We start from the raw sequence: 14,658 nt of genomic DNA, 5'->3' as shown, positions 1-14,658 counted from the left end.
AGATAGAGCCTACATAGCCCACAGTTAGCCCAGCTAAAAACAGAAAAACAGGGAGGTAGGCCTGGGTCTCTGGGAATGGTAAATGAGGAGGGATCCTGGTATCGGCCCACCTAGGGTGGTGCTTTTACAACTGTCTGTGGCCAGTGAAAGGACAAGCTTTGCAAGTTTCTGGGTTTTTCCAAAATGCAGCAGAAATAATCACTAGAAGGCCTGTTTCCAGCCCAATAAGTATTGAATTCCTGGTATGTGCCAGGATGAAAAGACCATCAGGACTTTGTCAGTATCTTGCTCTTGGGAAACCACTTTATTCCTGGTGATGAAGTTTCCCGGCTGAATGAAATTTTCCCGTTGACCTTGTTTCTGCCATCTTGGAGACAGAGGTTTCCTACCGTTCTGCACACATCAGTCTTTCTAAACAGACCACTGAGCCATTCGGCCTTCCTCCATAGCTTGGGACCACCAGGAGCCAGTATTTGTGGTGCCACCTGCCCCCCCAAAGAAGTGACCTGACTTCCAGGCTGAGTTCCTGTGTCCTCCATTCTCAGGCTGTCAGGGAGGGCTTTCCTCAGCTGACTCCATCTCTAGCTCCTTCTATCGTGCGGCTCTGAGCTGCTCTGTGGGAAGGGAAGCCCCAGCCTGTGTGGACTGTCCCTACAGGAGTCACGGGGAGACCGAGAGAGGGCAGAGGGACTCCCCAGGGAGTTGAGGGCTTAGACCTTCTTGAACAAACTTGGGGACATGGGTGAGGCCATTTTCTCCTCAAAGGTCACAACTAGAATCAGAACGGAGGAGACTGCCTGAGAGCTGCGGCCCCTGGTAAAGGGGGATAGGCTCTTTCACAGCACGTGAAACTCATGCACCGTCGGTGGCCATGGAGGCTTTTATGTACATGTCTCCCGAGATAGGATAGAGGATTAGAGACAGGAGAACCAAGTCCCAGTGCTCTTCTGCCAGAGCACACCTCAGAGCCACAGTAAGAACACAAGCTTTTCCTGTGAGCCGATGGCCGGTGCCTCAGCCACAGGCGTCCCCTCAGTGCCCTACTGAGCCCGGGATGGCTTTGTCAAAGGCCCCAAGAGGCCACGTGGAATGCAGACGGGAGACCCAGATGCTGGTATCATTCCCCCTCTTGTCAGCTGGGTGACCCAGGGCAAGTCATTGCCCTCCCTGGGCCTCCGAGTTCTCATCTGTAAACCACGGTGTTAGACGAGATCAGTCCTGCAGGGACTGCCGGTGGAGCCTGGGTTTGCCTCCGGTCCTCCCGGCAGGTGGCTCCATCTCATCCCTGCCCTGGGCTTCTGCCCAAGGCTGTGTCTGAATATTAGGTTTGTAGCTAACGTCAGGAGACCATGGCACTGGGTTGGTCCTAAGGAGCCTTTCCTGTGAGCTCTGACATTTCTGTGACTCCAGGACCTAAAGGTCAAAGACAAGTTTTCCTTGGAGGAGGAAACTTCTGACTCAGCCTTGCCCTTTGTACTTTACAGTTGAAAACAATATCCTTTCTGGTTTGCTGTTGTTTCTTAAAGCATTTTTTAAATTGTAGTAAATACACATAAAATTTACTTTTTTAAGTGCACAGTTGAATGACAGTGAGCATCCTGACATTGTTGTATGACCATCCCCACCATCCATCTCCAAACTTTTTCATCTTCCCCAACTGAAACCCTGCCCCCATGAACACCTGGTCACCCACCATCCTACCTTAGGGGCCTCACGCGTGGGTCCTGCAGGATTTATTTGTGTGTCTGGCTCGCTAGACTTTACATAATATCCTCAAGGTTCATCTCTGTTGCGACGTGTGCCAGAATCTCCTTCCTTTGTACAGCCGAATAATATTGCATTGTACACACGGACCATATTTTGTGTATCCCTTCGTCCGTTGATGGCAACTTGGGTTGCTTCATCTCTTGGCTGTGGTGATTAATGCTGCTACGAACACAGGTGCACAAATCCTTTCTGTGGTTTTTAAAGCAGCCAGTTAGGGAAGACGGTGGTGGTAAATTTTCAGGTAACTGAAGTCTTGCGCCCCTTTAATGCTGTAACATTATATGGTGGGAAGAAAGGACATTTGGGCAGTAGAATTTATGGAGATGCTGGTCTCATTCCCCCTCTTGTCGGCAGCTGTTGTACCCCTCTGTCCAGACAGCAGATGCAGGGCGGGTTTGCCCAGGGACAGTTCTGCTGAACCCACGTGAGAGGCCACTCGGAGGGGGTGAGAAAGACCTGGCCGCGGGGTGTGGGCAAGCCTGCCTCTTATTGCCCCAGTCGGCCAGGGCCAGGTGCCTCTGTGTCACTCAGACCATTTTATCTGAGCAAGTTTGTTTTGCAAATAGAGAAAAATGGGCCTGAGGTGACAAGAAGGGCCCTGAGCAAGACCCTGGCCACTGACCTTCCAGCTTTGGGCCTCCATGGCCAATTGACCCACAGGGCAGCAATGGTCAAGGACTCGGGGACCTCAGTTCTGTTCCCAGCTGCACGTCAGGCAAGTCCTGTCTGGTAGACTCATTTTCCCCATCTGTACAGTGGAATTAGCCCGAGTGATTGCTCCAGCCCTCTGCCACCCCAGTGGTCTCAGGAGAGCCTACAGGGCCCACAAGCTGAAGGTGGCACGTGTGTATACACGTGTCCATGTGTGTGCACAGCCATCCCCCTCCCTTGGCTCCCTGGTGGAGGGGAGGAAGGGACATTTGGGGCCCTGGGCTCTACCATAGTCGCTTTAATTACAGGTTTTCAGCCGTGGGCCGGTGGGCATGCATTGGGAAGGAGGGGGAAGCTGCTCCGAAACCCTGTCATTTTCCAACGTCTGAGGGCCTCTTCAAAGGGGGGCATCTAGACATTTTCTCCACAAGCCGCAGAGTGGACTGTCGTGGCCCCAGCATGAACATAATGACAGATGCATTTTGCAGCAAGCTGGGAGTGAATGGGTCCGACTGGCTTGTCTCCTGTCAGACGAGTCATTATTATTTTTTTTTTTTTTGTCATTTGCTGACAGTTTAGGTTTCATGCGTTTCTCTCTTTTTTCTCCTTTTCCCCCTGCCTGGAAAAATGGCTAGGTATCTACGAGACCCCAGCAGGGACCATCCTTTACCACGCTCATTTAGACATCGAGGCCTTCACCATGGATCGGGAAGTACGCAAAATCAAACAAGGCCTGGGCTTGAAATTCGCTGAGCTGGTGTACACTGGTGCGTAAGACCTTATAGCTATGCCCCTCAGGGTCCCACATCCTCTTCAGGCTCTTGAGCCTTGGCCTCCCCTCCCTATCAGCACCCTCCTCCCATACCGTCAGCTACCATCCTCCGGTGAGACCCTGGAAAGTGCAGGACGAAGGAGATTGCAGGACAGGGCAGGGGACAAGGAGGGGACGCCAGGACCTGCCTTGTTCATGGGGTGTGAAGCAAGATGTGCCTGCCCCCAGAGGTGTCTGGCTGCCTCCACCACCTGTGACTTGCACAACTCAAGCAAGGCCAGGGAAGCACCAGGTGTCATTACTGTGGCAGCTAGCCTTTATCCAGCACGTGCCGGGTGCTGGGTGCTGTGTGGGAACTTGTACCATCCCATGGAGTTCTCAAAACTTTCCTAGGAGGTCTGCAGCCCCTTTCATAGGTGAGGAAACTGAGGCACAGCAGGAAGGCTCTTGTACAAACTGACACAACTAGAATTGTGGGTCTGACCCCAGGTCAGACTGTCTCCAGAGAAGGCCCAGAGCTGCTACATGTACTTGCCCAAAGGGAGGCTCCCCTGACCAACCACTCAGCCCAGCCCTGGTCAAGGAGCAGGCGGGAGCCAGATCTTGACCATGAAGCCACTGGGGTAGCCTCAGGGCCTGAGCCTTCACTGCACACACAGCCCATGTGTGGATCCATCAGGCGTGACATTAGCACCAGGTGTGGGTGGGTCCCTGTCTTACAGCCAAGGAGACGAGTTTGCACCTCTTGTCTGTTGTCACAAAGTTGGAACCCAGGCCTCCTGACTCCAAATCCAACCCTCACGTTTATAAATGAGGTCCTGAAACTACAGTCCCTAGGTCAAATCCAGCCTGTCACCTGTTTTTGTTCAGCCCAGGAGCTAAGGATAGTTTTTATATTTTTAAATGGTGAGGAAGAAAAAAAATATTAAATGCTATTTCATGACATGTGAAAATGATATAAAAATTCATATTTCATGTCCATAAATAGTTCTATTGGCGCACAGCCAGTCATTTGTGGCTGCTTCTCAGCTACGATGGCAGCGTTGAGCAGTTTTGAAAGAGACCGAATAACCTGAGGAGTCTAAAATAAAAGATGTTTGCCAGGTCAGCTCTATAACATATACATGTCCCTGATTTAGAGAGAAATTACATTGAGCAGCCCTCTGAGCCATAGGGGGACAGGCTACTGCCTGGGGCTGCTCTTGACATCTGGGGGGCCCAGACAGTAGGGGACCTGGGAACAGGTCATGTTACTGACAGATACCTGGACGAGTCCTCTCCCCCTGTCCTCCATTCCAAGATTCTGTTTCCTTTGACCCCTCCTAAGCACTGGAGCCCATCTTGGGATTTCAGGAGGGATCAGGGTTATTTACTGGCTGGCATTATTTCTCCCCACCATTGTTCTGGCAGCTTTGAAGCCAAGTCAACCCACCCCCTTCCCAGGTACAGACAGGTGTTTAAATACCATTGTCTCCTGGGGCTCTGCAGCTCAGCAGGATTTAAAGGCTGAAAGTTGGATTTTCGTTACAAAATGGGAGAGTCATTAAGACGTGGCTGCAGTGGAGAGAGCACTTGGTGGGGCAGAGGCCGATCCCATTGCGCCTTGGCTGCCACTGACCCACTGCCTTGCTGCCAGGCCCTGGGCAGGGCACCTCATGGGTGTTATCTAATCGTAGCTGCACAGGCGTGAAGAAAGCAAGGCCCAGCAGGTGAAGACATTTGTCCAAGCTTTCATAGCTGGTGACTGGTGGCTCTGAGCCCAGGACAGGTGGCCTTGGAGGCCAAGCGCTCATCAAGGAGAGAAGCACATGGACAGGGCAGCCCTAGGTGTCTGGGGCAGGCACAGCTTGGCTCCTGGCTGCGAGCATGATCATCTACTCCAGGCAGTCTGGGGTGATTCTGTCAGCCCAGCTACAGACCCTCTAAATCCCAAAATGAGTATAGCCATTAAGAGATTTCACAAGGAACAAAACTTCACAGTGGAGGAGAGGGAACAGGACAGGGGAGCAGAGGCTGGCCCCAGGTAGTCATCACAGTATTAACTCTGCCCAGCCCCCCATATAGGTCAAGGGCAGCCTCAGGCAGCAGCCAGTCCCCTATGGCTCAGAGGGCTATTTGGTGTGATTTCTTACCAAAGGGACACACAAATGGTACACACCAGGGCCTAGCTTGAGCATGCTATGGACCTCCCTATGCCTCTGTTTCCTCATCTGAACGGGGGGATAGTAACTGTCCCTGTCTCAGATCAGGGCTGAGTATCTGCAGATTTGCAAAGCCTCTGAAGGGTGTCAGGCTAGGAGGAGTGTGGCTGGGCATGAAATAACTACAAGCACCTGGCATGGTTTCCAAATGAGGGGCAGCAGACTGGGGGCCTTGCCTGAGGCTGCATTTATGATCTTGAGCAGGCCTGTCTCCTCCCTGAGCCTCACTTTCCCCTTCTGTAAAATAAATGGCACCAGGTGGAGGGCACACCAGGGTCTCTCCTTCGTCCTGCCTAGCTCCTTGTCAGACTCTGCATGGCACTTGGCTTCCCTGGAGCCCCTGTGGCCTCGGGGCACAGATGAAGATTCTGAGGCACAGGGAAGCCCTCCTGCCAGCCCCATCCCTAGATGCCCTGGTTTCTGTGACCACTGCGTCTGTGTGTTGTGTCAGCCTGTCTACCTCCCTCTCTTCTCACCATCCCCAAAAGTCCTGGTCTGGTTGTATAAGATTCAGGCTGACTCTCTTCCTCCATGGCCAGCTTCCACGGTCAGCCAGGGAAACCTCAATTCCAGGCCCTGGAGGGGCCCAAAGGGATATCTCATTTAGGGGCCGTAGCTCACCTCCTCTCCCTGTGTCTCAGTTTCTTCAGCAATAAAATGGGTACAGTGGACGACTTGCAGAGTGTTGTCCCAAGAAGACAAGATCCCCATGCAGGGTGCTAGGTAGGGGCAGCGCCTGTGGCTCAAGGAGTAGGGCGCTGGCCTCATATACCGGAGGTGGCGGGTTCAAACTTGACCCCTGCCAAAAACTGCCAAAACAAACAAACAAAGAAAAAAAACAGTGCCAGGTGAGACCCAGTGGCAGGGAGTAGTCTGTCTAGCTGAGCCCCAGGCTCCGCCCACAGTACATCACAGGCCTGGAAAATGCAGGGTCTCCCCCCATGCAGCTGGGCCAGGCTCCCCGTCCCCACTGGGAAAAGGAAACCTGAGGGGGGAGGGGCATGAATGCAGAAGATCCCAAGATAAAGCCTAGGCCAGTTGCTCCCAGGCAGATCTCTGTCCTCCCTATCTCTGGCTCCATCTCTGGCCTGTCTTCCAGCCTGGGAACTTAATGGGCTAATTATCCCAACTCAGAAAGATGGCTAAGCCCAGGACATGGGGCATGGTTGGGGGTGGGGGGCAGCATAAGTGGTCCCTCCCGCAGGGGGTCTCGTGGTATGTTGGGAAAGCCCTGGGCCAGAGTTGGGAGAGCTCTCTCCAACCTGGGCTCTTCCACAGTCTCACTGTGTGGCTTTGGACAGGCGCTCTCCCTGTCTGTGTCCCTGTCTCCCTGTATTCAGTGGGGGCCAGCAGAGGTCAGGCAGTCCAAACTGCAAGTACCAAACGTGAAGAGCCCTGTGTGCATTCTCTCATTGAACCCACACACACCCTGCAGAGTGGTTAGTAATATCTCATTGTGCAAATGAGGAAACTGAGGTATAGGGAGTTATGTCCCTTGTCAAGGTGGGGCTGGAATGTGAGCTCACATGGTGGGACACTGCAGAGTGAGGAGCCAACCTTCTCTCTTACAGCCTGGCCTTCCCCCACCTCTGGGAGCCCCAGGACCCCATCCCAGAGAAGGCCTGTCCCCTTTCCCACGGGAAGCCTCAGCAGGAGCAGGTGCGCTGGGCTTCCCACAATAGCTGCAGCCCCTGGGCTGACCTGGCCCTTTATCAGGGCGGGAGATCATGCACCATCTGGCCCCACAGCTGCCCAGGTGGGCTCACCTTCCCAGCTCCATTTCAGGGAAACCCTAGCCTTGCCTGTCCCTCCCCCTGTGTGAGGCTGCCTGCCCTGCCTCCCTCTGCAGAGAGTAGAGAGGAGGCCCAGGGCAGTCTGGGAACTGGGCACTGCCCCTCCCTGGTCTTTAGGGCTCTGAGCACAGGGCAGTGGGGAGAGGAGAGAGTGTATTCCTCAGGCACCTCCCATTCCCATCTACACACCACAGGATGTTCCAGTCACAGAGGGGAAGCGCTGAGATTATCACAAGAAGCAGAGTGGTTAGACTTTGGGCCTGCAGAGGTCAAGTCCAGGTTGTACATTTGCACCCTGCGTGCTGGAGGTGTTGCTTCCTCAAGCTCCCTGAGCCTCCCTTCCTCAGCCCTCTGCTAATGTGTGTGAAAATATTAGCAGTATGTAGAAACCACCTGCTGATTTCCAAGGGGCCTGTGTATGGTAGGGGGGGCTCTTCCTAGGACTCTAGTTTAAGTAGCTGCTCAGTCACCTGCTCTGTGCTGGAGGCTCCATTTGCAATGTTGTTGTGTCACCCTCACTCACTAGATGGGGAAACAGAGGCACAGAGAGGTGGAGGCCATACATACCCATGGCTCCCTGACCCTGACCACCACCCAGCCGCCCGTACTGGGCACCCACACCACCGGCCCTGGGCAGCATGTGGCTCTGAATCCTGTCTGAGGTTTCCTACTGCTCCCATGAGATTGGAGTCCCCAATGGGCCAGAGATAGAGTCCTTTCTCCACTGTGTCCCTAGTGCCCAGCCCATGACACTTCCCAAAATGTATGAACCAGGGGGTCACGTCCCTCCTTCTGACCCTTCGGAAGTGACATAAGTGGTCACCACCTTACCCATGGGCCCCTTGAAAAGTTACTAGACAGGGATACGAAGGCACGGTCAGGGTCTGCCATAGTGGGGTGAGGGATGGGGCACCTTTCCTATACCCCAGTCCTCCCCATGCCCTGGCCCGAGGTGGGAAGCACAGCCCGCCTCCCTAGAGTCCTCGAATTTTCCGGCAGGTTTCTGGCACAGCCCCGAGTGTGAGTTTGTCCGCCACTGCATTGCCAAGTCCCAGGAGCGGGTGGAAGGGAAAGTGCAGGCGTCCATCTTCAAGGGCCAGGTGTACATCCTCAGCCGGGAGTCCCCGCTGTCTCTCTACAATGAGGAGCTGGTGAGGTAAGCGCTCCACACCTTGTTCTGCCCTCCAGCTGGGCACGGGGGTTACATCCAACATCTCTTCTGACTGGCTTTCTCAACCACTCTGTTCCTGAGCACGGGCCAGGCACCGTGCGGGACACAGAAGCATACCAACACCATCTATGCCCGTGTGGAACGTACAGGCAAGCTGGGGAGAAAGGCCAAGATCAAACCATCACCAGAATGTGCGGTTAGACTAGGCAGTGATGGGCTGTGGGGAAGTACAGGGTACTCTGGCTGGGTATAATAATTTGGGTTATAAAGCTTCCTTGCTATCCAAACCATGGCAGGTAGAGGGGGGCTGAAGCCAGATCTTATAGGGAAAGTACAAGGTCAGAGCTGTGATTTTAGAGGGTCCTTCTGGCTGCTCTGGAGAACAGATTCAAGCGGGGGTGTGGGGGCTGACAGGGGCACCCATGGAAATGCTGGTCGCTTGGGCCAGGTTCATGGTTCTGGGACTGGCTAGCAGCAGGAGTTGACAAATATTTAGGAGGTGGAGTTGAAAGGGCTCGGATGTAAGAAGATGGTGTTTGGGGTGGCGTGAGTAGCTGGGTACGTGTGGGTGGCAATGCCTGAGTTGAGGGGACATCCTGAAGGAAGGATGGTGCATTTGGGTTTAGATATCTCGAGTACAGGTGAGCCCAAGAGAACTATCTAGTCAGCTGTCAGACACACGGATCTAGAGTTGAGGAGAAACCTGGGTGAAGACATCGGAGAATTGTAAGCCTGGGCCAAGAGGAGAACACCCAGGGGACAGTGTAGAGTGAGACTAGAAGGGGACCAGAGACCTCAGTGGCCTAGGCAGGCGATGACGATTAGCTGCTCCTGTGTCAGCAATATCAATGAGAGAGTGGCCTGCATCGATGACCAAGGCGTCCTCTTTGGAGATCACCTGGCCAGACACAGGGTGGGGGCAGCCTCCTATAGGACAGCCAGCCCCTCCTGGCATGGGGTTCCCAGCTGAGCTCAGGCTGAGGCCATCTCTTTCCCTCGGAGGCCAGTTGGGAATTAAAGTGCGAGTTTTGTTTGGCAGTCAATATTATTTTTTTCTTTCCCTTCTCCTTGCCATGTTGAGTTTCTCCCCCCTTCAATCTTTCTAAACACTTTATAAGCCATAAATATAACCGAATCAGTTTAGATCAGTCGGGGTAAATGTCAAATTATCTTCTCTCTTTCTCTCTCTGGCTCTTTCTTCCCTCCCCCTCCAAATCAACAGCCTCTAATAATCTGTCCAACCCTTCATTAAGCCTTACAGTCTCACTCAGGGAGATTAAATGAATAAAGTAAAAAGGGAAAAGGGAAAAAAGAGAGAAAAGCAGGAGCATTTATTCTCACTGTGTCTCCGACCATTTCCCTTTTCTTTTTGATTTCTACATCGCTGACTTGAAAGCCCTTGAGTGACAGCGTCACAGGGACCAGCGAGGAAGCCGCGAGAGGTAGCAGAACTAGAAATGCCGCGGCACAGTAGGTAGAAAGTAACGTAATTATAGAGCAGGTCAGAGCCACTCGAATGAGCAAAAATAAAAGCACAGAGGTTTTCTGTAGACCGTCAGGGGAGGTAAAAAAAAAATCATTGTAAACTCTTTTTCCACCCCCCTTTCCCAAACCACAATTTTAAAGGGAGGTTTTCAGTTCCTGAGAAGCACCCTTGGAACTTCCCGGCTGCCAGCCTCTGCAGGTGCTGGGGGCCCGTCCCGGGCAAGGGGGTGACTCAGGAGAGATGGAGGGGAAAGGACGAGTGGACGTAGGGGGAGGGGCTGCGCACCTGCTCTGCACAGAGAGGGTGCCCAGCGGCAGTCTGGAATCTTCTCCCCTTCCAGGGAACACGGTCCTGGTGGCTTCAGTGTCTGAGCCTTGGAGGGGCCATGGGAGTGTGAGCTGGGGGGCTTCATGTGCCAGCTTCAAGGCCCAGTAAAGGTCAGGGCCCAGGTGGGCTTGGGGATGGGGGAAGAGCCCGACTCCTAAACAAGGCACTGGGCTGGCAGACACAGAGCCTCATTTGTTCTTGCACCATCTACCAAAAACAAGTCAGAGGCCCAGCCTCAGGGTCCTGAAAAGTGTCAGATCCCCTATTCTCAACCCCATCCCTCTGGAGAGGGCTCCTGAGGGGACAGCCCACCTCCTTGTCAAGGGGAACCTTGGGTCTGCTCTATCCCGAGGTTGGGGTTCTGTAGGCAAGAGACCCCCATCCTCTCAGGGGCTCAGAGTGTGGCCCTGTAGAATAGGGCCCCTGCTCTACACCCTGCGTATGGCAAGGGGCGATGAATAGCTGTGTATGACCTGCCTGCCTCCCCTGGGCTCTGCTCGTCCTGCTCTTGATGCCTCAGCACCTGGCACAGCAGGTAGTAGGTGCTTAATAAATGCCTGAGTGCGTGACCACGTGAATGAATGAACGGTCTGGTCCTAGTGAGCACTCACCGAGGACTAGGCACCAGCTGCACATTTCCCGTGGAGCCAGGAGGAAGAACTGCCTTGGGAGACCAAGGTCCTGAGTGGGGACACTTGCCCTGAGCTCTCATGGGTGGCAGTGCCAGGATGCAGGGAGCTGGACTTGAATGACTGCTGTGGCCAGGAGGGTTCAGGAGATCAGCTAAGGGAAGAGCCCAAACCATGGGGGCTGGCCAGTCTGGCAGGTGGAAACTACAGGGGAAGCCTGCCCTGCTGGACACAGCAGACCAGGATTCTTCCATGCCAAGCTGGCGGGGGTGCTTGGGCTGCGGGGTGGACCACACAGGGTCTGACTGGTTGCATAAGCAAGGTGAAAGGTGGCAGAGTGGGCCAGTCTTGCTGTGAATGCTGGAGGCCTCCCTGCCGCTTGAGAAACACCATCAGGGCTGTTCTAGTTGGTGCTGTCTTGAGCCTTCAGGCCGCTGGACACCATCCGCTGTTCCTGGACACTCCTCTCTGAATTCACTGCAGCTCCCAGGGCAAGGGAGACTCAGATATGTGTCCCTCATTTTCAGCTGGTGGGCTCTAGTCTGTAGGAGGACTTCATGGGGCCAGTACTGGCTGGGCCAGGACCCAAGCTGGGGCAGCTTCCCAGGTCTCCCGCCGCTGCCGTGTATAGCAGGGAGGGCTGCTGTGCGCTCCACTAGGGCTCCCCTGCCTCCGGCATGGGGCCTGACCCACAGTGGGGCTCCCTGGGTTGGACAGAAGCTGAACAAAGAGCCAAAGTGCAGGGATGGCTGGACCCACACTGGGGGAACGCCCAGACCCCAGTGGTCCTTCCAACGCAGAGGCAAGACCGGCCGAGCTGACAAGCTTCTCCCTTGCAGCATGAACGTGCAGGGCGATTATGAGCCAATTGATGCCACCGGTTTCATCAACATCAACTCCCTCAGGTGAGATGCACTGGGCCTGCTGAGCCCCCCAGGTGTGGGAGCTTCACCCCTCTGATGGCTGACTGGCCCTAGATAAACCTCACGCTCCCGTCCACCTGCCCACAGCATCCTCCTTGCCTGCTCTGGGCCCCTCCTTCTCCCATTGCCTGTAGGACTGGAGGCATGCTGTCACAGCTGGCAGCAATAGGGGGTTCTAGACTTTGGGGTGGCAGGCCCCTGTGTCCTGCCCCATGCCTCTCACACTCACCCCAACCCCTCCAGCCACAGGGACTCCACTATGAGCTCCTTTCATGGGCAGGTCAGATATGGAGATGGCCTAGAGCTGGAAAGAAGCCTTCCTGGCACCATCTAGATCAGCTTAGACCAGCTATCCTCACCATGCAGATCTCCATGACCCAGGGCTGATGTTGCTCATATCTGAGTTCAAATTCTGGCTTTTCAGTGTGATCTCAGACCCCTTCCAGTCCTCTGGGAGTCACAGGTGGGGGTGTTAACTGTACCTGCCTCTCAGGTGTAGTGAAAGTACCATGTGAACCTTTGAGAACCAGACCTTGACTTGCAGTGAGAGCCCAACATTCAGCAGCAAGTGTGCTTAGCCTGGGGCTGGTGTGCTCAAGGGCAGACAGGGTCCTTCATCCCCAGCAGCTGCCATGGACTAAGTCAGCACCTGGCACTCTCCTAGCCTATTTCATCTAGTTCTTACACAGATTTGCAGTTCCCTGGAAACAGGCCCAGAGTGGTTAAGTAACTTACTCAGGGTCACACAGCCATGAAGCCCTGGAGTTGGGAGGGCCTGTCTGTCCTGCTCTGGGGTCTTCATCACCAACTCCCAACTCCCTTCTTGTGGGGCTTGGGTCTGGAAGAAGGTGGAGACGCTCTCTCCCTAACAACATGCCCTGGCCACAGAGCCACAGTGAGAAAAGGGCTCCCAGGACAGCCATTTTCTCCCAGGGCTAATCTCTTGTCTGCGGAGCTACCTCAGACTCAGGGAGACATTGAGTCCAGCCCAACCACTCTGGACCCTCTCCCACCCCACAGTCACCTCCACCTCCCCAGCCTCCTGCACCCTCTGTTTGTATTTTATGACTCTATAAACCTTTTTAAATGGCCCAGAACACACTGGGCTTTCATAATGGCCTCTTCATTTCTCCCATTGCCAGTTAAATGCTTTGTCATCAACAATGACAAACAATGTTTTCCCCCTAAGTTAAATTAATTACATTATCCCAATTGGAGGGCAGGAGGGAAGGGCGAGAGCGGGAATAGAAAAAAGGACAACTTCACACACATCTTAACAAACAGCTGCCCCCTCCACCCCGGTTCTGCCTGAATTAATTGAACAGAGTGCACGTTGTTATTGTTAATTTACATTTTTCTTTGTTTTGAATCTGGTTTACAGGCTGAAGGAATATCATCGTCTCCAGAGCAAGGTCACTGCCAAATAGACCCGTGGACAATGAGGAGCTGGGGCCTCCTCACTTTGCAGATCTCCCAAGTATAGGCACTAATTGTTGTGAAAATTTGTAATTGTGACTTGTTCTCCCCTGGCTGGCAGCATAGTGGGGCTGCCAGACCCCAGCTTTGTTTCCTGGTGTCCCCCCCCCCCAGTTGTCACCCCCCTGAGTCTGCAAAAGTGGTCATCCTAGGGAAGGCTGGGGGCTGCAGTGGAGTTATAAAATGACAATTAAAAGAAAAGATACATTAGTCTTTTGTTTCTCTATTTCTACAGAGAGAGAGAGAGTGTGTGTGGAGTCAATTATGCTTTTCTTAGCCCCACATTTGTGTTTTCTGATTTAATTGCTGCTGAAGGCCACTGTTTCCCAGACAGCCTGTTTATCTGGAGAGTCAACCCCTCTCCTGCAACTACTAGGGAACCAGATGTGCCCACCTGGAACAGACCCTAGCCCAGCAGCCTGGGATTTTGTCACCAACAGTAGCCCTAGTGGCCTGTGCCAGGAAAGCCAAAGAGAGCTTAGGGGTGGTGCTGGGGAGTGTGCCTCTGCCCTTCCCTGGGTATCACCTTTACTCACAGCCCACAGGGACCTCCTGCATATGGTGGCCATGACTGCCCATGTGATGCTTCCCCACCACAGCTGTATGGCCTCAGAGTGGCCTAAAACTGCCTAACCTATGAAGAAGGCAGAGTCCCCAAGTAAGAAGAGAAGCCGGAGCATAGAGGGGAAAAGAGTTGGGGCACTTCGCCTAGGCCAGGACCTAAAGCAGCCATGTTTGCGCTATGACCCCGCCCCTTTGGTCGTATCTGATTGGACCATAGCTGGACACCTGGGCCAATCAGAACCTCAGCCCCAGGAACTCCTGGGCACATGGCCAGAAGAGAGCCAAATGAAAGAGGCACCGGCTGAGGCCAAGCACCTGGGTGAAAAAGCCTGGAGGGGGAAGAGGTGGGAAGAGCGGGTTAGGGGCTTGGAGGTTCATTCCATCCTGGTACGTCATGAAACCTGGTGGCATTTCTTGACCCTGGTGTTCTCATAAGGAATTTAGCAGGTGTTTCTGCTCCTTCCAAACAAAAGCATCTTAACTGGGAAGATTTGAGCGCTGGATGCTCTGGGCGTGTCTGAGTTCCTGACCTCAAGGACATCCACACCACTGCCTTTGTCAATGAGAGTTTCTCTCAAAAAAGTTTTGTTTTTAAAACTTATTTTCCTCTCATTATTAATGTCCATGCTAGCTCTGTGCCCATAGCTCAGTGGTTAGGGCGCCGGCCACATAGACTGGGGCTGGCAGGCTCCAAGAGGCCCGGGCTTACTAAACAACAACAATGACAACAACAACAACAAAACAGCTGGGCGTTGTGGTGGGCACCTGTAGTCCCGGCTACTTGGGAGGCTGAGGCAAGAGAATCGCTTAAGCCTAAGAGTTGGAGGTTGCTGTGAGCTGAGATGCCATAGCACTCTACCGAGGGTGACATAGTAAGACTCTGTCTCAAAAAAAAGTT

The 14,658-nt window shown here is 53.7% G+C and overlaps 1 protein-coding gene across 1 annotated transcript in view; it reads left to right on the top strand.

Annotated features, from left to right (window-relative positions):
• Positions 1–13,406, top strand: part of ASS1 (argininosuccinate synthase 1) — a 49,827-nt gene extending 36,421 nt beyond the window's left edge. Inside the window, exons 13-16 of the mRNA XM_053559714.1 lie at positions 3,054–3,185; positions 8,184–8,340; positions 11,637–11,702; positions 13,102–13,406. Of these exons, the coding sequence (XP_053415689.1) occupies positions 3,054–3,185; positions 8,184–8,340; positions 11,637–11,702; positions 13,102–13,147 (401 nt within the window). The 3' untranslated portion in view covers positions 13,148–13,406. The remainder of the gene's footprint in view (positions 1–3,053; positions 3,186–8,183; positions 8,341–11,636; positions 11,703–13,101) is intronic.
• The last annotated feature ends 1,252 nt before the right edge of the window (positions 13,407–14,658 follow it).

Source organism: Nycticebus coucang, chromosome 2 (assembly GCF_027406575.1).
Source record: "Nycticebus coucang isolate mNycCou1 chromosome 2, mNycCou1.pri, whole genome shotgun sequence".
Lineage (NCBI taxonomy): Eukaryota > Metazoa > Chordata > Mammalia > Primates > Lorisidae > Nycticebus > Nycticebus coucang.
This window is presented reverse-complemented; position numbering and strand designations above follow the sequence as displayed.